At 38.8% G+C, this 25,533-nt stretch overlaps 2 protein-coding genes and 1 long non-coding RNA gene across 3 annotated transcripts in view; all 3 read right to left on the bottom strand.

Moving 5' to 3' along the window:
• The window catches only part of LOC149105871 (uncharacterized), a 21,908-nt gene extending 16,231 nt beyond the window's left edge, over positions 1–5,677 (bottom strand). Inside the window, exons 1-2 of the mRNA XM_089271523.1 lie at positions 5,498–5,677; positions 4,876–5,231 (exon numbers count right to left, since the gene is read on the bottom strand). Of these exons, the coding sequence (XP_089127649.1) occupies positions 4,876–5,231; positions 5,498–5,624 (483 nt within the window). The 5' untranslated portion in view covers positions 5,625–5,677. The remainder of the gene's footprint in view (positions 1–4,875; positions 5,232–5,497) is intronic.
• A 4,442-nt stretch (positions 5,678–10,119) lies between these two features.
• LOC149105870 (uncharacterized) lies at positions 10,120–21,840 on the bottom strand. The gene is made up of 16 exons (XM_089271551.1): positions 21,678–21,840; positions 20,996–21,106; positions 20,481–20,606; positions 20,036–20,132; positions 19,598–19,816; positions 19,093–19,469; positions 18,654–18,821; positions 18,287–18,397; positions 17,977–18,093; positions 17,428–17,514; positions 16,747–17,121; positions 16,413–16,535; positions 15,227–15,349; positions 14,867–15,004; positions 13,539–13,772; positions 10,120–11,458 (listed from the first exon to the last, which is right to left on the bottom strand). The coding sequence occupies exons 11-16, from the start codon at positions 17,021–17,023 to the stop codon at positions 11,118–11,120; spliced, it is 1,236 nt and encodes a 411-aa protein (XP_089127677.1). The 5' UTR covers positions 17,024–17,121; positions 17,428–17,514; positions 17,977–18,093; positions 18,287–18,397; positions 18,654–18,821; positions 19,093–19,469; positions 19,598–19,816; positions 20,036–20,132; positions 20,481–20,606; positions 20,996–21,106; positions 21,678–21,840; the 3' UTR covers positions 10,120–11,117.
• Positions 21,841–24,336: 2,496 nt separating this feature from the next.
• LOC149105869 (uncharacterized) lies at positions 24,337–24,902 on the bottom strand. Its single transcript, XR_016201720.1, has 2 exons — positions 24,818–24,902; positions 24,337–24,551 (listed from the first exon to the last, which is right to left on the bottom strand). It is a non-coding gene; the product is annotated as an uncharacterized LOC149105869 (long non-coding RNA).
• Positions 24,903–25,533: the final 631 nt, after the last annotated feature.

Raw genomic sequence — 25,533 nt, 5'->3', positions numbered from 1 at the left:
TTTAGGCTTAGTCCTATGTTTTTCGGACTCTTTATTTGAATTACAAGGCAATTGTTCTACTTAAGGCAACTTCTTTTCAAGGGAGGTGGCTTTTTAGTGTTTTTCTTCAGTTATTGAGAAATATTCGGTACTCAGATATTTATCCCCTAAAAAATATTTGTTTCGAATACTTTCTGCTGTATTTTTACGCTATATTTTGATGGTTAGCATTTGCACAAGTCATGTTTTAAATTGACAGATGATTGACAATTTTCAGTAAGGAAGATTGATTGCCCGACTCGTGATTTCCATGTTAAATTTCACGCGAGAAACCGATATCGCACAAATCGCGAAGTGAAGCGAGCTCGAGAAAGCGTAGCGAGAAAGCACTGGCTGATATTTAACAACGTCGAGCAAAGAGTTTTAAGTAAGAAATATTTTTACACTCAAATTGAAATTTCAATACCAGCTAAATTTTCAGTGCTCAAGTTCTTCGAAAGAATAATGAGTACTAGCCAAGATGTATTTCTCGCAGCAGAAAAGCCTACCGTTGTACCATATTGCAAATTGATAGATATATTTACTTGGGAGTTGTTAAACGATGCCCCACGTTAAACGGTCAACCGAGAGCTCTCGCTGTAAATCACAAGTGATTGTTGCGTTGACTGCTGATGGCGAAGCAGGCCCGCTGTTGACATCGCAATTTCTCGTAAACCTTGCGTGGAGCCGGAGCCGCTTCAAATGTACACAGTAGCACTAAATGCAAACCCAGCCTGCTTGTTTGACATCCTTCGTCGTTTTTTAAGGGGCTGTAACGTAAAATTGAATCTGTGTTAGCTTGACCAGTCAGCTCCGAGATTTTAAGCGGATGAAAGCCGTCGCGTAAGCTTTAAATATGACTCACTGCAGTTTTACGGTCGCTAGAGTTTGTGAATTTGCCATCCAACGACGCGGTTGAGGCGATGCCCTTTGTCTGCTTTGCAAGTTTATAACAGCTGAGAGGAACCATCTTATGCAAGATATTTGATGATGGTTTCTTAACTAGAACATTGTGACCCTTGTGAAATAGCCTACATACTCAAAATGAATGATGTACTGTAGCTCTGCTTTTCTTTGTAGTTGGTGAGGTAATGTTCGCCTTGCAACCTGCCATTTCGTCTTCTATATACGTCGCAATTGGCACTGGAGCTTCTTCGGCCGCTGAACTTTGCCTTGCGGCTTTCCTTTATTTGTTTCGGCCATTTTCTTGTCCAAGCCGTTATGATTTTGTCATTTTCTGGTACTCGGAATCGTAAGCGGCTTCTTATTTGAAAAAGACTTTTGCTCTTTTTTTCGCTCCGTAGATTGCAGCAATGATTTTGCAACATGATTAAAAGGTCGCTGAGAGTGTTTTCAGAGAGTTCCGTCTTTTGCACTGTGAAGCCCTCACCTGTGTTTGGAGGTTAAGGTGGCTTGAAGGGAATTCTAGCTCTTGGGGAGTGAAGATTTTTCTTATCAGGGTTCTCTATTGCCAAGTAACGGTCGTTTCGTTTGCTTGATATCTCTTGGATGAACTTAGCGAATTGACTTAATGAAGGATAGTCTGCGGCTTTCTTAACTTTATATCGGTAAGCGTGACGTTGTCATCTTCCAGGAAGGTCATCAGGAAGTTTAACAAGTAAAGGTTTTAGGAAAGCCGCTTCGTCAAGTACTATTAGACCACTGAGTCCTCCATCATTCTTTGCACAATCCAGTTCGAACAGCAAATTTCCTTGTTCCTGTGGGCCTTTATTATCCTTGGGTTCGATCTTGGGGAACATTGTCAGTTTGTTAAGGTGCATTTGAGCTACGACTGCATTCGAACCGAAGCGCTCACTTAATTTCTTCCAAGCCTCTTTTAAACCCTCGTCAGGATTCTCTACATAGGCATTGCGCAGGGGTTGAACAAATCTCCTTGACTCTCTGGCCGGTGGTATTCTCGGTTAACAGGGTTAACGTTTCACTTGCAGTGATGTTCACATCTCTCACCATGTTTTCAAATGACGCTTTCCAAGCGCGGTAGTTTTCTGGCCGGTTGTCTCGTCTAGCCATAAACTGAATAAAAGATTCCAGGTGTTTGAGATGCATAGGTGAGACAGTGCTTTCAATTTGCAATGGAGTAAACTCTGTAGCTTTAGGATCTAACTTCTTGGGGGTGGGGAGTTCCTATTTGAAAGCTGAATTAATATGCTGTGCTGCTCAAGGATTTAACTTCTCAGCAGTGGTTTGCTCCTCCTTGAAATTTATGTTGGGATGAGTCCCTCGAGTGCTCTCTTCATCTATATGTGCATCGATGAAATCTCGCACACGCTGGGATGGATCCATGGGTGGCAAATCTGGTTTCTGGAATTCGTTGGCAAAAGTGGAGCGAGTTCCTCATCCATCGCGTTCGCTTTGGCCAGTGCCACGGCTGCCTCTTGCTCCAAGCGTAAACACGCGATCCGCGCCTCTTCCTCACGTTTCTTTCGGGCGAAGGCCATTTTTTCCTCTCTCTTGTTTTTCTCTTCTTGCTCTAACAGGAGGGCCGACTGGGCCTCGATTTCGGCCGTTTTCCTTTCTATTTCTGCCTTCTCTACGGCTGCCACGCAACTCGCTTATCGCTGAGCGAATCTTGTCCACCGAATCTAGTGTAACCGATAAATTTAGATTCATTTTTTGGTGAAGAAGAGGCTCTTACTACGCTAGCGATTGAAAATTCCAACTACCTCGTGACGCTAATACAGACCAGAATATAAGGTGAGTGCGCTGCCCAATAAAAACGCGAGGAAAGATCACGTCGATAAACAAGACAGAAAGAGTAACGCAATAAGTAACGTGATGCTGTAAGTATGTGACACCATAGAATATGCAAATGACGTAAATGCTTGCTTGAGCCTTCAAATGTTCTTAAACTTACAGACATTTTCAGATTGCAACAGATCTTTTCAAAAACTGACGGAACGTTTGGGATGGTAAAAATACAAAATGCCTCAAATAACAAATTAATATACAAAAGTGAGTCACGCAACCCGTCACACGCCGCAGAAAGTGTAAATGTTTTCACAATGAGAGCCCGCCGAGGATATTTTAATTATTCAAAAGGAGAAAAATACGCTTAAGTCCAAAAACCACTAATCAGCTTATTGTTAATCGGTTTTGTTCTTTCGCATTAGGAACAGTTGTGTTTCATGAGGAAAAATAATCTTTGTAGCTAGTCTCAATTGATCAGCGCTTCTTAATTTCAACAAATTTCAACATAGTAACATCATGTTTTTCGATTGCATTGAAACAGTTTTGTGTTTAGGCTTAGCCTTATATTGCTTGGCAACTTTTGAATTACAATTGTTTTACTTGAGGCAACCTCTCATCAAGAGAGGCGGCTCTTTAGTGTATTTCTTCGCACAAATCGCGAAGTGAAGCGAGAAAGCACTGACTGGTATTCAACAACGTTGAGCAAACAGTTTTAAGTAAGAACTATTTTTACACTCAAATTAAAATTTTAATACCAGCCAAATTTTCAATGTTCAAATTCTTCGAAATAGCATCGAGTCAAGAATAAAAAGTCGAAATGTATTTCTCGTAGAAGAAAAGCTTACCGATCGTGGACTGCCGTTGTACCATATTGCAAGTTAATAGAAATATTAACTGGGGAGTTGTTGAACGATGCCCCATGGCCAGTTAAGAAGTGGCAGTAAATGCAAACCCAGCCAGCTTGTTTGACATCCTTCGTCGTTTTTCCAGAGGCTGTAACTTGCAGTGAAATCTGGGTTAGCGTGACCTTTCAGCTCCGAGATTCTAAGCGGATGAAAGTCATCGCGTAGGCTTTGAGTAGGAATTTGCCATCCAAGGATGCGGTTGAAGCGATGTCCTTCGTCTACTTTGCAAGTGTATTTCGTCCGCGTGGAACCATCTTCTACAGGATATTTTGATGTTGGTTTCCTAACTGGAGTGAGGATAACATGATACCAGAAATATTAGTTGTGACCCTCATGGGATAATCTACATACTCAAAATGAATGCTGTACTATAGTTGTGCTTTTCTTTGTAGTTGGTGAGGTAATGTTCTCCTTGAAAGCTGCCATTTCGTCTTCTACATATGTCACAACTGGCACTGGAGCTTCTTCGGCTGCTGAACTTTGCCTTACGGCTTTCCTTTGTTTGTTTCGGCCATTTTCTTGCCCAAGCCGTTATGATTTTGTCGTTTTCTGGTACTCGGAATCGTAAACGGCTTCTTATATCTCTCTGAAAAGTTGTACTTCAGTTCAAAGCAGGGAGAAACTTCATTTTCGCTTTGAAAAAGACTTGTGCTTGTTTTTAGCTCGGTAGATCGCGGGAATGATTTTCCAACATGATTAAAAGGTCACTTTTGTTTTTTTTTGTCGCACCAGTGAACGATCACGGAAACTCTTGTTTTCAGAGTCGTAATTTCACGCTAAATACCTCGCCTTGGTAACCAAGACGGGCGCTTTTGATGCTTTAAATAACCTCGTTACATAAAGTACAGCTCTTTTCCGCACTAATTCCTTTCAAAAATATTAGCAACTTTTTGACAAATTTAGCACACAAAAAAGACTGGCAAACCGTTTTAGGCAGTTTCTGCCAATATTTGGCAACTTTTTGGCATTTCTTTGTTTGTCTTTTTGCATTTTTGAGCAATTTCTGAGTGGATGGCCAGGTTTAATTCTTTGTTCTACAATTTCTACACTATTTCTTCATCTTTTGTCATACTGATTAGATTAATTCGTATACTGTAATCATCATTTTTTAGGGTTAACTGACGATATTAATATTTTGTATTTTTTCTTTCTTACATCCACATCCACAATCGGGGCTCCCTTTTTCATGAACTTTTTATATATCTCTTTACTTTCTATACCACTTGACAAAACAAATTCTAACCTGCTGGAAATCGATCCTCTTGCATTCCATTCCAGTTGTCCAAGAGTTTAAGGATGTGGTGCCAGTTTGAGATCCATGGGGTTTCGTTTCAAACGCAAAATAGTTTACCTCAATGGACTTACTTGAACCGTTAGCAAATTCTAGAACACAGGTTGTAAATTCACTCGCTTTAACATCTTCTACCCAGACTGCAGCGCCGTTCCGCGGGGTTTGGCTCTTCACGGTATGGCCAACTGAGGCGAGAACCGTTACTTGCTGTCCGCCGTAAAATGGCGATTGGAAGTAAATCTTCTTACAACCGAACAGCCCTGGTGAGCTTGTTGTTACGTTTTCTTTTCCGGCCTTGAATCCGAGTGCTGTAAAGAAATAAATAAAACTTTAGTCTTGAAAATGATCGCAATTACAAAGGTTTAACTCAATACGCAGCCGATATCCTAGGAATGGATATGTTGATTGCTTTAGGAAGAGATTTAATTCTCAATTTCCTTGGTCTGTGCGCCCCTCCCCCATCTTTCAGTTCGCTTCTTCTCTGATCAACAAGACATAAAAACGCCTGAGCTTGCCGTGAGAAGTTGAATTAAGGTTTACATTCAGAGAATGCAACTGAAAATAGATACCATACCTTCAGTTGCTGGAGCGCCCAGGCAAACCATCAAAAAAATGAGAAAGAAGTGCATGGCGTATTGGTGCTCAGACGACATCTTGCTCCGACTGAAAGGGAACTTCACTCTCATGCACATTATAATCATCACAAGGGCAATGCGTGACTGGAATGTACCTGTTAGGACATGTCGAATTATAGGATATTAACAAATTTTAAACAGCACGTTCACAAAAATGAGTTATCTTGGAGGTGACGCATGTAAGTGACGAGGGTGAGGATGACAGGCAGAGGCAAAATGACCAGTGTAAAAAAATAAGACGGATTCCTTAGAAATTGACGATACTTCTCCTATCCGAGGAGCGTAGTTTATTTCCATCAGTTTACAATACAAGAATTGTTTTAAATAACACTGAACTGATCATTATCGCTGTTGCTTTGTCAATGAAAACTACCGACCCCACCCCATGTCCCCTCTCCCCAGTCCCGCGCAGTGCCCCCGTATCCTCCACAAGAAACCAAAATTAAGTTAATCAAATTTTCCAGTTTGAACTTTACACATTTCAATTCTGACCGATTAATGTTCTGTTTTCGCTTTTCCAATTTATACTTTGTAGCGAATTTTCAGTTCTTTTCAATTTTGAATTGTTTTCATGCAAATTTAATTTCAACCCCGTTATAGAGGAGATTATGTCGGATTTCAGCTTATCTTTTCAAAGAGGAAAACTCATAAAGTAAAGAGATTTGAAAGCTTCGTAGGCGTTCTCTTCCATCATTTTCTTGTATAGATGATAAAATCATCTGAAAAGAGCCGCAAGATATTTTCGTCGGAGTCGTCATTTATTTTGCTGTGTTAAGACTCGCTTTTGTTCTTCCTGTTCTTAGACCTTCTTAAGTTCTTCGGTTGTTCTGAATTATTGTTTGAACACGCCAGGTCATTACATTAGAAGATGGGTCTCAATTGATTGACGTATTTTTTTTAGCTAATTTGGTGATTTGCCAGTTTGTTCATTTAAGGTTTTAGGTTTTTTTTTTTTTTTTTCATTTTGCCCGAGTCTCGTTTTCCTTTAATTTAGATCGAAGCTAATGGCGGAATTTACCATTACCTTCCTCTGACGCATTTTGTATTTTGTATTTATTGAAAGCCTCTTGTGTAAAATCTAGTTTCAACTCTGCTAGAAATGTGGACTAACTTTATTTATATGCAATCGAACTTTCCGTAACTGGTGACCTTCAGTGGGGCCACTAATAAACAATTGAGCTGTGACGAGAGAGCTTATGCAAGGTTAAAGATTCAGTGTTTGTATGTATCTGAGACAATCGCGAAGCGTCTACTTACGGGTTATGGTATGCAATGGGATTCGACTGTGTTAAGTCGTTGTTATCTTACCTTATTGTACTTTGGTGATGCACTATGTACTCGCGGGGATTACTAAACATAATCAGGTGCTTTTTTGCGGCTGGAGAAGCTTTGCGGAAGTGTTCGAGGGGAGTTTAACAGAACGGTTTTCTATTTCCTTGTTTCTCGGCTGTTGTATAGTTATTCAGTTCAAGAATACTTAAATTCATTCTGTAAGTGTCGCGTAGTTTTTGTTTCTTTGTGCACGTGGAAGTTCTTTAAATTTTGTAACAGTAAGGAAGCGTGCCATGAGCGCTCTCCTCTTTAATCTGCTTTTTTCCCTTTTGTTTTTATGGTAACGCATTTTAATCATTCTGTAAAATTTTTCCACGGGAGGGTGATTTTATTTAACCCGTGAAACAATATGTACTCTAGGAGTAAGTCAAAAAAGTCATAACTAATAAAAGAAAACCATGAAATTGGTATTCAATAGCATCTAATTGTGCAGCAACTACTTCACGGGTTAGGTAAAATCACTCTGAGATTGACACCTTATTGATCCTGAATCCACTTAGTATTATTACGGCCGAGAGAATAACAGACACGTTGTGACAGAACAGTCTTTGAACTAAGACAGCCCATTTAATTAAGGACAGTTTTCTGGGAAAATATAAAAATAGAAGTCGCAGTTGCATAGAGCAGTCTCCTGTGAAGTGGTAGAGATACATTTTTTTTCCTACCCCATGTCCCCTCTGCCCAGTCCTCCGCGGCGCCCACGTATATTTCACGAGGAGCCAAAATTAAGTTTATCAAATTTTCCAGTTTAAACTTTACACATTTCAATTCTGATCGATTAACGTTCTTATTTTCGCTTTTCCAATTTACGCTTTGCAGCAAATTTTCAGTTCATTTCTATTTTGAATTGTTTTCATGCCAATTTAATTTCAACCCCGTTATAGAGGAAATTATGTCGAATTTTAGCTTATCTTTTCAAAGAGGAAAACTCGGAAAGTAACTGGAGATTTGAAAGTTGCGAAGGCGTTCTCTTCGATCATTTTCTTCCATAGATGATAAAATCATCTGAAAAGGGTTATTTTCGTCAGAGTCGTCATTATTTTGCCGTCATCAGACTCGCTTGTTGTTGTTCCTGTTCGTAGACCTTCTTAAGTTCTGCGGTTATTCTAAATTATTGTTTCAAGACACCAGGTCATCACATTAGGAGATGGATTTCAATTGATTGATGTATTTCTTGGCTAATTTGATCATTTGTGAGTTTGTTTATTCATTTGATGTGTGTTGTATTTCATTTTGACTGTAGTTTGCGTGGATTTAACTAAATATATAAGCGAGCGAACTTTCTGTAAGCGGTGACCTTCAGTGGGGCCACTAAATAATTGAGCTGTGACGAGAGAACTTATGCAAGGTTAAAGATTGAGTGTTCGTATGGATCTGAGACAATCAGGAAGCCTCTACTTTGGGGCTGGTGTCCGATCAAATTCCATCGTGTTTAATTGTGGTTATCTTAGCTTGTTGCATTTTGATGATGCACTAGGTACTCACGTGGACTAGTTAACATAGTATTGGGGAAGTGTTTAAGGGGGTAGAAAAGAATGGTTTTCTATTTTCTTCTTTCTCGCAGTTTTATAGTTTGTCAGTTCATGAATGATTAAATTCATGCTCTACGTTAGACCGTTGTTTTTTCTTTGTAGAAGCTCTTTAAATTTTGTACCCGTACCATGAGCGCTCGCCCCTTTAATCAGCTTGCATTGCTGCATTTTTTATCGTCACGCATTTTAATTCAATTCTTTGACATTTTTCTTGCTAGAGTGATTTTATTTAACCCGTGAAATATAGCTAATATTTAGTTCAAAAAGTCAAAATTAACGCGAGAAAACTAGGAAATTATAATCTAATAGTATGATCTAATTTTGTTGTAACTGTTTTGCGGGTTAAGTAAAATCACTTTGAGATTGACACCCTGAAAAGATATTGAAACGTTCCAAAATTGATCCGAAATCCTCTTAGTATTATTGCAGCCCAAAGGATAACAGACACGCTGTGACAGAACAGTCTTTGACCTAAGAATGCCCATTTATGGACAGTTTTCTGAGAAAATATAAAAATAGTAGTCGCAGTTGCAGACAACAGTCTCCTGTGAAGTGGTAGAGATACATTTTTTAAGACATTACTTATTTTAAAAGCCAGAAATAGAACACATATTTTCGAAGCTCAGTGAAAGAAAAGAAAGCACTTTATGACGTCGACTGCATAGTTGAAGGAGTTGTTTAGCTTACGAACACATGTAATTTAACTTGATTGAAACCTCGATAACAAAGTGACAAGGGATCGACTTACTAGAGGAATCATTTGCTCGCTGTAACGCGTGTTCAGCGATATGATAAAGCATAGACCGAAGAATAAGGCTTTTGGTTATTATGTCTCAATTGAATTTTGAACTGTTATTAAATGGGCAAAGAGAATCTTCGAGCATTTCCCGGTAAGCTAAGACAGTTCTTCTCACGACATCCTGCCCGGGCAAACTCTTCAAGCAGGCTATTTATATTTCTCCAATATCTTTTGTAATAAGATCCGGTTGCTTTTCTTTACTGAATTTTCGTTGTCTTCTGTTCGTCATTGCTCGTGCTATAACCCCGCTTGCTGTCGATCGTTTTATTGTTGTTGTTGTTTTTTTTTCAAATCGACGGCAAGTAAGCTCTTACGAGCGGTTTCCTCCCGTGGAAGGCGACAGTGTCCAAAGTTGAGTGTCATGACTCCAAGAAAAACCTTTTGTGGTAGTTGTTAACATCACTTTCATTTCTTGACGGCTTTAAATTTCTGACGCACGACGTCGAGAGCAAAGCGAGTCAATTTGAAATCGTTGTTAAGTTGTAAGCAAGTTTTGATGCAAAATTTAAAATAAAAGAAAGTTTTAAACTTTTACTTGCTATAAAAGTTAAGGACACTTGGTGATAAATTACACGGTCAACCGTCGCGCTACGATAGCTGAGATAGAATTGAGGTCTATCTCAGCGATTGTTGGTACAGTCGTCACTATGATCACCGTCTGAAGAGTTGTTTCCATATGTTGTACCGAAACAAGTTCAAGACTTCATTGCAAACTTTAAATACAACTACTACGATTTCCCTAAAGGCGGGTTTCACAGACGCAATTAAATACAACTACCATGATTTCCCTAAAGGCAGATTTAGCAGAGGCAATTAGACTTTGACAATTCTCAATAATAGTGATAAAAAAGATTTCTTTTCGCCTAGATAAGAACGAACACAAACGCAAAACAACGCGTTATTTTCACCCTGCTCTATTTTATTGTTACAAGCGTTTATAACGGTGTGCCTGACACGTATTTATTTTCTACGTTAGCACTCTTAAAAGACAATTCATAATTACTACAAACAAAAAAAAAAAACGAAAAAATGCTTACTCTATCATACTTTCTCAATATCCTTTTTCTAAATTCCCTTTACTTGAATAAAATAAGAAATCAAAACCAGCTGGAATTCTGTAACTTGCAACTTATCCTGGTATGATGTTCGTGGAATTCAATCAATTGAAACTCAGTCTCAAGATTCTCCTTCTTAAGGGATAATTTCACGGTTCAGCGCATGTACAAGTTATAGCGTGACTATAAACTACTACCTTGTTCACTTTTTTCACTGAGCCACATGTAGTTCAGCAACTACAGACAATAATTTGTGAAACCAGAGAGACTGATGCCCAAATTTTATCAAGATGTCAGCGGATTTATCAAGCAAAACTTCGAATTCAGTTTAGTCAGTTAAAAGTTAAATTTTTTCATTCGGCGGCTAAGGTCTTACTCTGGACACACACACACGTTATCTACTTTTATTCGATTGGTGGATAAACAATAAAGGTATTAATTAAAACATAGAGTAAGAAATTCTAATGAGAAACATTACTGCTATCACCGTGTTACTGTGACTGAGGGGAAAGTCTGAAAGGAAATTCAGTTCTCGCAGAAGTCAGTAACTCGGCTAACGTTATAACTTGTTATAACACGGAGCCATGAAACCATCCTTTAATGGCAATTACCAAACAAGTAAGCCGCTCAAAGTAAACTGTTTATCTTCGACTAAGGATACGTGACTACTCGATTTTGTACTAACCTATTGATTGAGATATCATCGGCGATATTGAAATTCTCTGATTATATTGCGCTTCTATAATTTACCAACAGTTTCTATATATACTTGAATAATTGCAAAGGTTTAGTTGTTCTGTACAAGGTGTGTAAAACTAAGACTGCAAGCTCCGCGATTTCTTCAGGTAGTTTCATAGAAGACTTCGACTTCGTCAGGTCGAAAGTTGTAACTACCCGCCAGGAATGATTGTGTGAAGGAGGATCCATAGCTGTTGCCAGCTGGCGGGCTGTAGGTGTCTCCAAGGTTTGAGTATGAGTTGGTGCTTGATGCAGCGCTGTTGACAATGTAAATATCGTGTCCAGATCCAAATGTTGGTCCATAGGAAGAGCAGCTGTAGATGGAATAGCTTCTATGATAACTATACTGTCCTGTTTGATCTAGCTTTAGTGGCTGCCAACCAGGCTTGTTAACCAATGAGAAGAGAAAGGCTGCTGAATCGTAGCGATATCCACAACTGTAACCTAATTTGAAATACACAATGGAAAAAGAAGTCCAACATTAATGATGTTTACTGACACTTTGGACAGTTTAGTAATGACGTATTACCGACAACGTTAATTTGATTGGCCCGCAAAATTTTACTATTATTCCTAGCTCGGCATTATTTCTTGTAGTGTTAATCTTAAGTTCTCCGGTTCCTTTATGTTAATTGTCTCCTAAGTTTTTAATAATTTCAATTCTGGGGTAAGCAAGCCCGGTGCGAGACTGAAAACAGCTGCCCCAGTTTCAGACTGAACATGATCTCCAAGCCCTGTTTTATAAATTTCATAAAATTAATATCGAGCTTTAAAGCTGTCAGTTAGCCAGGAACACCATGCCATATAAAAATGCAAGTGTTTCTATCGGCCTGCTTATCTCGATGAGTTATCCAGAAAATTCTTAATATCATTGACTTATTTGCCTTTCTTTGGTATTAACCTTTTTTGTTTCCTTGCTTAGGGACCGTTCATTTTTTATGAGGGAGGGGGGGGGGGGCTGGTGGGATTTGGGAAGCACCATTTAAAAATCGCATGACCCCCCCTCAGCTTACCAATTTTTTCACGTGGTCCCCCCTTATAGCGGTCATTTTTTGGGATGACCCCCCCCCCAAAAAAAAATTGAACAAACAATATTTAGATTTCAACTTTTTTAATATTTCTCTATTATCCCCCTACTTCACGTTTTGTGCTCACTGTGAAGACAATATTTACAATCCCTATACTACAGAGAGCTGTTGTTTGAAAAACAAATAAAAAGAAAGAGAAGTCAATTTCGGATCTCCTAGTTATGGCTCGCCCTGAGCGTGTGGCATTTGGCCTCTCATTGGCATCTCCCTCATCTGAATTGATGAATTCCCACAGTTTTAATGTAAAACAGATCAAATGTATAGAAGCTAAGTTGACGAAGGTCACGCAGGACATGCTAGAAAATAAGAGCAATTATAACAGCATATTCAAGGGCATACTCAAACAGCACATCAACAAAAGGAGAAGAAAAAAAGAAAACCGCAGAAAGTCAAATGAAAGAAAGAGGAAGCGGACTGAAAACGACGTCCAACGAGTTTATGGAATCTGTGTGGGAAACCCGCTAGGAAATGATCTTCCACAATGCCTTGTGTACCCTCCTAGAACGGCCGTCTCGGAAGAGTGTATTAAAGTTGAGGATGTTGCCACGTCGTTATTTAGAAGAGATGGGCCATACATCGCACAGCTCTTGGAAGGGAATTATTTCACCAATGCTGCAAGAAGCAGAATCACCACCAACCTTGAGCAGGAAGTCAGAGATTATGTTTACACCTTCATGTACCCTGAAGAGTACACTCTGACGGAAAGCATTGCTGCTTCTTGCAGCATCGGTGAAAGAGACTCCCATAGCAGCACAAGCGGCGACGAAGAACTCGACGACAGGGAAGATGAAGATGAGTGCCAGTGAAAGTTGCATTCGAAAATAACAGTGTTAAATACTTCTTTTCAGTAGCTACAAATGCTTTTTGTCGCCAAACGTATTTTAAAGCAGAAGGAAAGTTTGTAATAAATTTGTATCCTGCCTTCTATGTTTATTCTATAGCAATTTTTTTGATATTCAAACATTATGCCATTTTAAAGTTTTACTAAAATATTTCACGTGACCCCCCCTTTTTCCCTTATTTTTTTGGGATAGCCCCCCCTCGAAAGCCATTTTTTTTCGCATGGCCCCCCCCAAATCCCATCAGTCCCTCCTACCTGATAAAAAATGAACGGTCCCTTAATGATTCGAAGCGGTTGTACCGCTTCCTATAAAGTTCTTCCATCCCGATATCTCTCTAAAACCGTCACGAATCAGAAAAGAGGCACGTAAACACAGCAAGTAATACACCATGGAAGTAAGATAAGGCATTTTGTTAATAATTTTCTCTAGCACTTAACTATCCCACATCATATTGTAAATATTTCTTTTTTTAATTCTTTTTAAAACTCTTTTCCCATATTTCTCCGTGACCGCTACTGCGAAATATAATCATGGCTGACTCACAGCTTGCGCTTGGGTTGTCTGTGATAAGATGAAATTGATCATGTCACTTACTCCACGAGAGACTTGTGTATCCTCCAAAAATATATTTCCCAACACGGATGATTGTGACAGTTGGACCTTTGGCGTCACACTTTGAATGGAAGGTATAGGAAGACCAGCCATTTACAGTTGCCTGGTAACAGCGATTCCAGTAAGAGGATTGGCGAGTCACAGGCTTCAACCATTTATCCAGCCATGTCAAAAACTTCTGGCTGTTTCCCACAATGCTGGAATATTTAAGACCCGCTGCAAAAATAACATATAAGAACGTTCTTTGGATCCACTTTGTACCTAGCATTTGTTTAGGTGGACTATGTTGAAAGTTGGTTTTGCTGAGAATGAATAACACTGTCATCTTCACCAGTTATAGGGTGACCATCATTACTTGCACCGTAAATGTGACGCTAACTAAACTGGATGTACTGTTTGTTCGGAAAGATATTTTATATGTGGTCGTTATATGCCACCGTGCAACTTAAAATATGTTTTATCTGGAATATCACTTCCTACATTTTGGGTCGCAGAGATCAATACTCTTAATAGATTATTTTAAATCCTGAACAGAACAATATTGGTAGAGTATTTATCAGGAAAACGTTATATCATTACCAATGCTCAGCGCCGACGTCAGAATTCTCAATGGAAAAACCAGCGACAGATAATGTCACGAAATTTGACAGCTTTTGTAAATATCTAAATGTTTTAAATATGTTTTTAATGGTTAAAGTCCACGTGGGCTCTTTCCGCTCCACACCCCACCCCTGTCTTTTCTAAGTGTGGTTAATGTTAATGTCAAGCGTGTCTGTAGTAGCCAAGAGGTAGCAAACAACATTACTAAGTCGTGTCCTCTTTTTTCTTTTTAACAGTAACAGTCCTTCTAATAAGGCAAACTCATCCAAGATGGAAAGGAGAATTCTGATTGGTTCTCTGAGCGGTCCAAATTTTACGGTATCGACCGCTGAGATGCCCCATTCATGAATTAGTTTGGCGAATTGCTTTTCTTGAAAACAGTTTTACAAAAGAAAGTAGTTCGTTAGACGAGGTGAAATTTCAGGTTTTTTCACTGTTTTTTAGACATCATATTTGGTGGTAGTCTGCTGGCAGCCGGTTTTTTTTCTCTTAGAGTCACTTAGACGAATGTTTTAGTCATCGCGAACGCAAAAGGGTGGTATGGCGGTACGGCGGTGGCCGAGTGGGGAAGAAGTTTTTCTTCTCGTGCGTGCCGCGCCCATGTCTCGTCTCATTCCCCCATTCACCAGCAGTCTAGTTTGGTGGACAATTTGAGCTTAATTCTCACCGCTGCAGCCTGAATTGAGACACAATTAATGTGAAATACTCACCTGCCGGCTGAGCGTTCATGCATGTTCTCCCATCTCCTACGTACGGATGGTTACACGTACATGTGTAGGATCCTACAGTGTTTGTACATGAAGCTAAACGGTGGCAGTCGTGTACATCGCTGACGCACTCATCGATGACTAGGGGAATAAGGAACACGGCAAAGTTAGTCATTAAACAAACATAAATTATTTTGTACATGTTCACCAAAAAGTGCTCTATCTTCTGAAGTAAGGTGCTTTTGATCGTATTTATGTAGGTACTAGTTTATGATAGTACGTGTGAACTCGTTTCGCAGTGTTGTTGTTGTTGTTGTTTTCAACTGATAACTTTGTAATTCTTGTTAAGTGAAAATAACTTACTAGTGCAATTTTTGCCATCTCCTGAATATCCAGGTTTACACGCGCAAGTGTAAGATCCACGAGTATTGTTACAAACAGCATTCACATCACAGCTATGAGAATTTGAAGAGCACTCGTCTATGTCTGAAACAAGATTAAAGGAGTAAATATGGATAAACTGGCGTTGAGGTATCGTTAGCCTCACCATTTCACCAATGAAGCAAACAGCTTGAGGACAGTCCGTCGAACAGTAACGGTAGGCACAGACAGTATCTTTTAATGAAAAATAGATTTCTTTTAATTTCCACAACCTCTAACTCATTCTCTGCTTTTGGGTGATTTATATTGCTGGTTTTCAGTGTCAAGCCATTCAAAATAGATCAACATAAACTGAAATCAAAATCGTTCAATAGATATAAGTCCAGAATCTGGGAAATGAAAGAAGGAAAATATATAAAGGCTCTCGCCAAAATTCTGGTCACAGCAATTTTTCTTATGCAAAATGCGGAGAAATATTTTATCCAGATTTATAGAGATTTGTATGGAGACGCCATGCTGGTGCCAATCCGTATGGGCACCAACATGGCAGCCGGAAACCAACAGAAACATCTGTCACTGAGTTTGGCTACAAAAGCGTGAATTTATCCCTCGAGGAACTCTAAAACATTAAAATAATACTTTTTCTAAGACATGAACTGTTCAGACAGCCAAATTAACCGAAATAAGTCACTTTTTTAACCATCATGACAGCTCTCTAGGCCGTCATAAAAATGCCCCTACACTCAAAAGCTTAGAAATTCAAGCGTAGTGTATCACAAAACCAAGAACCCATTCGGAGCGAAAATTTGTATGAATATAAGTTTTCAGCTGCTCTTATACATCATTAAAGTAAAATCTCAGGAAGATCAATAGTTTTGTAGTTTAAATTTTAGTGACGTCAAGCGAAAACCAGCAATTACCCAGGTTCTAAACCACTGGCGCCGGTATCGAAATTGTAAAAAAAGAAGTTATTAAAGGGTTGAATTTTTCATTCTATCATTATTCTTATTGCACAAGAGCGGTTTTTACTTGACAGTGTCTAGCTAAGGACATTAATGCAGGAGAAATTTCATGGTTGCGGAAAATAAAGTGACATTGTTATCTCATTCAGCATCAGCATCAAATATATTCATCTCTGACTTTTTGTTGCTATTGGTTGGTTTCTTACCATTGCAACTTTGTCCATCTCCGGTGTATCCAGCTCTACACTTACAGGAATACGAGCCCACGGTATTCACACAATCTGCTTTCACGTCACAGTTATGAGTGTTGGTGGAGCATTCCTCCAGATCTGCAAAAATTAAATTTGGAAAAAAAATGAAATACTCATCAAACGCATGAATAATGTTTACAGTACTAGTTTTTAAAAAAATATTTTGAAAATGAACCATGGAACCTTTTTTGAGCACGAAAGATTATCCTGACTAAATTCTGGGGAGTTTACTATTTTTTATTGGTAGATTACAATATATTTTAACCACATTAAGCAAGAGATTTATCACCTGTAAAGCAAGTAAAGTTGAAGCAGTTATCACATGGTACGTAATTCCAAGTGTATCCATGCCTCACGCCAAGAGTGTGCACACAGTCTTCGTTGTTCCAGTTGTTTGGTTTTTTTGGAGCCCAGAACCTAAAACTGCTAATTTCTTTGTTTGTCCACACAAAAGAGCCTTCAACACTGCGGTCATTCAGCCCTATCCACGATCTATCGTCAGCATGACGGTGCTGAATAAATACGTTTTCCTCCTGGTTGTGTACTGTAACCAGATCAGAGTTCATCTCAGAACAGTTTGACTCAGCAGTCAACCATGTGGTGCATGCTGTGCTTGAAAAGTAGCAATAACCACCAAAGTAAGTCCATCCTGGCTGACAAATGTCTGTAGATGTAAACAAAAATAAATTCTTAAAAAGTAAGAGAGATCATTACGAATGTCTTGAGTGTTTTTAAAGGAAATGGTTGCTTGACATTTGTCTGAAAAACCTCCACATGTTTTGGCATTTTACTCCTGACTGAAACACTGAACTTCATTTGTTATGAACAACAATCAAATTCAAGAAATCGCCTGATAAAATCTTATTTTTAACAGCGTAAGTGACAGAAGTTACTAAAATATGAATACTAAATGAGCTAAACTACTGAACAAGACATTAGTAAAATTAACGATGAATTATTTTGTCCGTACCTGAAAGGACAGTGTATGAGATAGACAGCGGATCATACTTTGTGTCGTACAACTCTTTTAAACTCGCGCACCGGTTGTATTGATGTACTGCAAAACACAAACAACAAAAATAATCAGTGGTCTTCTAAACTGAAGTCAAAAGATAATTTTCACAACGCTCACGTTGATATTCTGAAATATTATTTAATCTTAGGAAGAAAAAGCAAACTCATACCTCCCTTGGGTTTTCGTTTTAGTAAGACATATCAACATTATATCATTTGCATCTTGTAGGTATCCCTCAACTTTCTGTACAACAGGAAATGTTTTTGTTGATTTTGACTTCGGTTGTCTTGGAGACGCCATCTTGTATTTTACGATTTTCCCTGCATTCAATTTGATGGAAAATAACTGATTTAAAAGGGTACGATACTAATTCTGCACTCATGTTCCCCTGAAAAAATTGGAAGAAACCGAGAACTCTTTCAAATAGGACAGATTTGGTTCGACTGGCGTGTCAAAAATGCAGTTGCTTTGGAAATGCCTAAAGAAATGAAGAAACAGAATTACCTCCACCCAAGCAGTTATTCCATTGTGTACTGGTTGTCGATTTTCACCGCTAGACGAATGGTTCGCGGATACGAACACATTCGGGGTGCTGTTGTACTTTTCAGTAAAGTGGATATCCTAAAGAAAAACTCTCACTAAGTAAGCGGGTTGTTATTCAACTTTGACCACTAGCAAACTGAATTTTATAATAACCTACGGAGTGAGTATTGTTTAAACTGACGCTGTTCTGTAGGACCTGTACAGCCACTCTTGAAATTTTTAAAAAACTAATTCTAGGCAAGCTCTCTAGTAAGACGAAAAAGATACCAACCTTGCAATAGGCATTGTTGTAATCTGCTGGTGGATGTTGGGCGTTAGCAAAATAGACTGAATCATGTTCTGTAAAAAGAGGCTTGTGGAGAGAAGAAAATGCCAACCATTTCTAAAAGACAAAAATAAATAAATGTTAACTAGAAAATCGAGACGAAAATAGTATTTTTTCAAAAAATTAAGTGAGATAACCATAAGCAAACGTCTAAATCAGGATTCTGTTTCTTATTAATATGTCTCGATGGTAAAGTATGCTAGAGACTTAATTAGCTGTCAATGCAAAAGACCAGTGTTGAGAGGCTAAAGTAAGTGATAAAGATCTCTCAGTACCTCATGGTTGGTACATAAAAAAAGGTATAGAAACTTACAGTATAAACATCGTCGTGAGATCCTGCGTAGTTCTGAAGCTCTCTCAAACAAACTTTAAAGGAGGATTGCGTGACGTCTTCAATCCACACACTCGCAGCATCGCGCTTGAGTCCTGCACGATAGTGCGCTGCAGTAAGAAACACTGAAGGTATCACTGAAAACTTTCCCTGCATAGAAAGCAAAAAAACAAGCTGTTACCGTTGACGTTCAGCTTACTGACGTTGTCGTTGCTGTTGCCCTGGTGCTGTTTAACAGTAACGAGGATTTGAAAACTTAGTGCGGGTTAGCGCTCTAATTTATGGCTGAGTGATAGGTGACATTTTAGTCCCATTAGTCCAAAGGAAATCATATTATATTAAAATAAATCCGATAACTGTAACCTATTCGAAATTATTGTTCGTGAACTTGAGTTGTAAAATGAAACGAGAAAGTACCTACCGATGGAAAATTGACAGATTTACAAGTCGTTCCAGTCCACCATTGTGATATCTGTACTTCCCCGGCAACACCACCCACTGGAGCCCCTTGGTACGCCATCCAATCAACTGTCACGTTAGCTTTTGATTTCCGCTCATTGTAGCCCGCCGCCATCACACACGCAGTGAATCGATCATAACTGACATTCTCAACCCACGACACAGCGGCATCATGTACATATGACTTGTCACTGGTGTCAATATGATTGACAGTGATCTGGACTTCAAGTGGTTTGTCAGGATAAAACACATAAGGCTTGAGGCGAATTACTTCACAATGAGAATATCCCAGTGAAGGAATGTGTGGCATGTGACGGCGACCTCGCTGGAAAGGAAAACCTTTAAAAAAAATAACAGTACAAAACACTAATCAATACAAAAGATTTAAACTTCCCAGGTTTTTTCATCGTAATCATCATCATCCTCTTGGACATCGCCATAAATTTCAGAGTAAAACAATTTCTAACCTTCACAACTACCAGGGTGTTGCACAGAGAAATTCAGTCGCTGGATGCACATTTCCTGTCGAAACAAACACTCATTGTCGTATGTTGTGCCATTTGATGAGCAGACTGGTTCTTGGTAGGATGGACAACTGTTAACAGCAACGCAGCGAGCATCATTTGGTCCAAACGCTTTACACAGGCAATGATAATGACATGTCACGTCGATGCAAGGATCCAAGTCTGGCAAGACATATAAACAATTGTCACAAAACGATCTGATGTTCTAGTACACACTTGCTTGATAGTTATCCACACTTCTGCCCTCCCAGTGTGGGTTTGCAAGCTTTTACAAAGATAACGGCAATGAGCAACATCGCAGAGGGGGAAATGGATACAGGAAAGAGAATGCTAAATATACCAAGTGTTTTTTCAATCTCCAGATGGAATCTTTTTGCCTACCTCCAGTGACCATGTAGTCGACAGTGATAACATCTTTATTGTTGGCGTCGCTGTTGTAATTCTTCACACACACTTGTGCATCAGTTGTAGATGTATGCTGAATAAAATCAAAGATGAATTAAACCCGGCCTGGTTCAAGTTGCTATCCCGCCCGATTAGTTTTAAAGAACTTATATAAACGAAAGTTTTACTGAAATTAAAAGTTACTGAAATCGCTTTGAAACACAAGTAACAAACAGAAGAGTTAAAGTAATTGTTTTTATTGAATTTTGTTTCCATATCTGGAGCTGTTATATGCGATTGTTACATTCCCATACAAACTGTTATATTTACGTTGTTACGCAATGTGACATAATGTTCACGGGTCCCGAGGAAATTGAGGTATTTGTGCTGTTACCTGAGTGTTTGCGAAAATCACACAACGGTCACAACAGGTATTCCTTACCTCAACCCAAGTGGTGACAGCGTTACAACGTGGCCCAGAAAGGTTACCATTGTTGCTGTTGTCAGTGCGTTTTGGCGTCACTAACACAACAGGACGAGCATAAAATGGTTTTGTGAAGTTCACTGTCTGCAATGGAAAAGGAAAAAATAATTTAATATGGACTGTATATCCGCGAGTCTTTTTTAGAGGTAAGGTTGAGAAATAATCCGTATTGGTATTTATAATGCGCTGATTCCAATGTTTAGATTCCAAATCAGAGCGGATTTGATTTGAACAGTTTGAACAAGTGGAAAAGTATGTTTGATCAATTGATCAGCGAAGATAAAATTGAGTGTCAGAAACTATTAATTTATGACAGATTTTGTGGGTCCACAGTTCAAATAGATGTTAACAGTCAACTTTAACTTCCTCCATTATTATGAAAGCATTGCTGTTGTTGCCCTTTTGATACCCTATTATAAAGAGGATTTAGATAAGAAACAATAATGCCGCGAGCTGGCAATAATTATTCTTACTTGACAGAAAGCGTAGTTATCCTGATCAGATGGTGAGTTTGTATTGGTAAACACGAGACTGTCGGTTATGGTAAAATTGTCAACTCTCAGATTTGTGAACACCATCCAATTCTGCAGAAGAAATAAAAGATATTGTAGTTAAAACCTGCCAATTATTAAAGAAATAAAAACATGCACAATTAGGGACTGTTTTAACCAACGTACAAGAGTACATGAAATTATCGGCAAGATACGCAAACCCAGTAAGATGTTGATAATTAGCCTTTTTTCAGGAAAAAATCTATAAAAGAAGCAACTCTCCTTGTGTTTGCATTCAGCTGCTTCCAGTCAACGGTTTCTACCACATGATTTCTACAAGTAGCTAGAGGTTTATCAAAGAGCTACCAAAAACACATTTTTTTTGTATTATTTTCTTTTGAAAGCCAACGATTGATGTTTTATGCTGGTACAAAAAAGACTCATCTTGAATAGCTTGAAAATGGAAGACGATCGGGCACGTCACATGGGAAGTTGACCTCTGATATATTTGGTAACGTCGTAACGCATGTAAATATTTCAGAATGCTGCTCTTTAGTCAGGGGTCATCATGATTTTCATTCAATTTTGATGAAGTGCATATCTTTGGCAGAGTCCAGTTCATTAGACTGACGAGTGACAGAAAACGAAATTTAAATTTACTCACTATCTTTATGCCTTTATGGGGTCCATCGAAAATCTTTGCTTCTCTGAGACAAATGTTGAAATTGTCCACGCGCAACTCCTCCACCCACACGGCCATGGCATCTTGAGGTCTCTTGGGAACTTGGTGATTAGCAGTTGCAAATATGGTGTGGAGTCGAAAACCGCTTAAATGAAATAATGAGAGAAGTTAAGATTAGTAAATTAAGGGAGTGAGTGGGTGAATGACCGAATGAACAGATCAGGGAAAAGAAAATGACCGATAATGGGAGAATACTTGCTTGAGCCTTCAAAGGTTCTTCAACTTACAGACATTTTGAGACTGCAACAGATCTTTTGAAAAACTGACGGAACGTTTGAGATGGTAAAAATACAAAATGACTCCAATAACAAATTAACATTCAAAAGTGAGTCACGCAACCCGCTACAGGCTGCAGAAAGTGTAAATGTTTTCACAATGAGAGCCCGCCGAGGATATTTTAAATATTCAAAAGAAGAAAAATACGCTCAAGTCCAAAAACCACTAATCAGCTTATTGTTATCGGTTTTGATCTTTCGCATAAGGAACATTTGTGTTTGATGAGGAAAACTAATCTTTGTAGTTAGTCTCAATTGATAAGCGATTCTTAATTTCAACAAATTTCAACATAGTAACATCATGTTTTTCGATTGCATTGAAACAGTTTTCTGTTTAGCCTTAGCCTTACGTTGCTTGGCAACTTTTGAATTACAATTGTTTTACTTGAGGCGACCTCTCATCAAGAGAGGCGGCTCTTTAGTGTATTTCTTCAGTTGTTGAGAAATATTCCGAATTTAGATATTTATCCCCTGACGCTATTTGTTTCCAATACTTTCTGCTGAGCTATCATGCTATATTTTAATGGTCAGCGTTTGCACAAGTCACGTTTGAAAAGGGCAGATGATTGACAAGTTTCAGTAAAGAAGATTGATTACCTGACTCGTGATTTCCACGTTAAATTTCACGCGAGAAACCGGTATCGCACAAATCGCGAAGTGAAACCAGAAAGCATTCACTGGTATTCAACAACGTTGAGCAAACGGGCAGTTTTAAGTAAGAACTATTTTTACACTCAAATTAAAATTGCAATACCAGCCAAATTTTCAATGTTCAAATTCTCCGAAATAACATCGAGTCAAGAATAAAAAGTCGAAATGTATTTCTCGTAGCAGAAAAGCTTACCGATCGTGGACTGCCGTTGTACCAGATTGGAAGTTGATAGAAATGTTAACTGGGGAGTTGTTGAACGATGCCCCAGTTAAGAAGTAGCACTAAATGCAAACCCAGCCAGCTTGTTTGACATCCTTCGTCGTTTTTCCAGAGGCTGTAACTTGCAGTTGAATCTGGGTTAGCGTGACCTTTCAGCTCCGAGATTTTAAGCGGATGAAAGTCGTCGCGTAGGCTTTGAGTATGACTGTTTTACAGCCGCTTGAGTTTGTGAATTTGCCATCCAAGGACGCAATTGAGGCGATGTCCAACGTCTACTTTGCAAGTGTATTTCGCTCGAGTGGAACCATCTTACACAAGATATTTTGATGTTGGTTTCTTAACTGGAGTGAGGATGACATGATACCAGAAGCATTAATTGTGACGCTTAAGAGATGGCCTAGATACTCAAAATGAATGCTGTACTGTGGCTGTGGTTTTCTTTGTAGTTGGTGAGGTAACGTTCTCCTTGAAAGCTGCCATTGATTTCGTCTTCTACATATGTCACAATCGGCACTGGAGCTTCTTCGGCTGCTGAACTTTGCCTTGCGGATTTCCTTCGTTTCAGTGCTTCGGCCATTTTCTTGTCCAAGCCGTTATGGTTTTGTCGTTTTCTGGTACTCGGAATCGTAAGCGGCTTCTTATATCTCTAAAAAGTTGTCCTTCAGTTCAAAGCAGGGAGAAACTTCATTTTCACTTTGAAAAAGACTTGTGCTTGTTTTTAGCTCCGTAGATTGCGGCAATGATTTTGCAACATGATTAAAAGGTCACTTTTGTTTTTTTGTTTTTTTTGTCGCACCAGTGAACGATCACGCAAACTCTCGTTCTTAGAATCGTAATTTCAAGCTAAATACTTCGCCTTGGTAACCAAGACCGGCGCTTTTGATGCTTTAAACAACCTCGTTGCATAAAGTAAAACTCTTTTCCGCACTAATTCCTTTTAAAACACAAAACAGACTGGCAAACCGTCTTTGGCAGTTTCTGCCAATATTTGGCAACTTTTTGGCATTTCTTTCTTTGTCTCTTTTGCATTTTTGAGGAATTTCTGCGTGTATGGCCAGGTTTAATTCTTCGGTTGATCTAAAATTTCTGCACACTATTTCTTCATCTTTTGTCATACTGATTAGATTAATTCGTATACTACAATCATCATTTTTTAGTGTTAACTGACGATATTAATATTTTGTATTTTGCATTTTTTCTTTCTTACATCCACATCCACAATCGGGGCTCCCTTTTTCATGAACTTTTTATATATCTCTTTACTTTCTAAACCACTTAACAAAACAAATTCTAACCTGCTGAAAATCGATCCTCTTGCATTCCGTTCCAGTTGTCCAAGAGTTTAAGGATGTGGTGCCAGTTTGAGATCCATGGGGTTTCGTTTCAAACGCAAGATAGTTTACCTCAATGGACTTATTTGAACCGTTAGCAAATTCTAAAACACAGATGTAAATTCACTCGCTTTAACATCTTCTACCCAGACTGCAGCGCCGTTCCGAGGGGTTTGGCTCTTCACGGTATGGCCAACTGAGGCGAGAACCGTTACTTGCTGTCCGCCGTAAAATGGCGTTTGAAAGTAAATCTTCTTACAACCGAACAGCCCTGGTGAGCTTGTTGTGACGTTTTCTTTTCCGGCCTTGAATCCGAGTGCTGTAAAGGAATAAAAAAAACTTTTTTCTTCAAAATGATCGCACTTACAAAGTTTTAACTGAATGCGCAGCCGATATCCTAGGAATGGACATGTTGATTGCTTTAGGAAGAGATTTAATTCTCAATTTCCTTGGTCTGTGCGCCCCTCCCCCCATCTTTCAGTTCGCTTCTTCTGTGATCAACAAGACATAAAAACGCCTGAGCTTGCCGTGGAAGTTGAATTAAGGTTTATATTCAGAGAATGCAACTGAGAGTAAATACCATACCTTCAGTGGCTGGAACGCCCAGGCAAACCATCAAAAAAATGAGAAAGAAGTGCATAGCGTATTGGTGCTCAGACGACATCTTGCTCCGACTGAAAGGGAACTTCACTCTCATGCACATTATAATCATCACAAGGGCAATGCATGACTGGAATGTACCTGTTAAGACTTCTCGAATTATAGGATATTAACAAATTTTAAACAGCACGTTCACAAAATGAGTTATCTTGGGGGTGCCGCATATAAGTGACGAGGTTTAGGATGACAGGCAGAAGGAAAATGACTAGCGCAAAAAATATGACGGGTTCCTTAGAAATTGACGATACTTCTCCTATCAGAGGAACGTATTTTATTTCCATCAATTTACAAATACAAGAATTGTTTTAAATAACACTAAATTGATCATTATCGCTGTTGCTTTGTGAATGAAAAGTACCGACCCCACCCCATGTCCCCTCTCCCCAGTCCCCCGCAGTACCCCCGTATCCTCCACAACAAACCAAATTTGTTAAGTTAACTAAATTTTCCAGTTTGAACTTTACACATTTCTATTTTGATCGATTAATGTTCGGTTTTCGCTTTGCTAATTTATGCCTTGTAGCGAATTTTCAGTTCATTTCAATTTTGAATTTTTCATGCCAATTGAATTTCAACCCAGTTACAGAGGAGATTATGTCTGATTTTTTTATTTATACGGTTATCAGTTTCAGAGAGGAAAA

Source organism: Orbicella faveolata, unplaced genomic scaffold (genome assembly GCF_042242905.1).
Source record: "Orbicella faveolata isolate gen_17 unplaced genomic scaffold, um_ofav_v1 contig_34, whole genome shotgun sequence".
NCBI classification, from domain to species: domain Eukaryota; kingdom Metazoa; phylum Cnidaria; class Anthozoa; order Scleractinia; family Merulinidae; genus Orbicella; species Orbicella faveolata.
The sequence above is the reverse complement of the archived record's forward strand: the minus strand, read 5'-3'. Positions and strand labels throughout refer to the sequence as shown.

Coding starts and splice junctions, on each gene's coding strand:
- LOC149105870 (XM_089271551.1), bottom strand. CDS start 17,023: ATGAACTCTGATCTGGTTACAGTACACAACCAGGAGGAAAACGTATTT. Junction 13,773..14,866: donor CATGAACGCTCAGCCGGCAG/GTGAGTATTTCA, acceptor TTATTTTTGCAG/CGGGTCTTAAATATTCCAGC. Junction 11,459..13,538: donor ATACACAAGTCTCTCGTGGA/GTAAGTGACATG, acceptor ATTTCAAATTAG/GTTACAGTTGTGGATATCGC.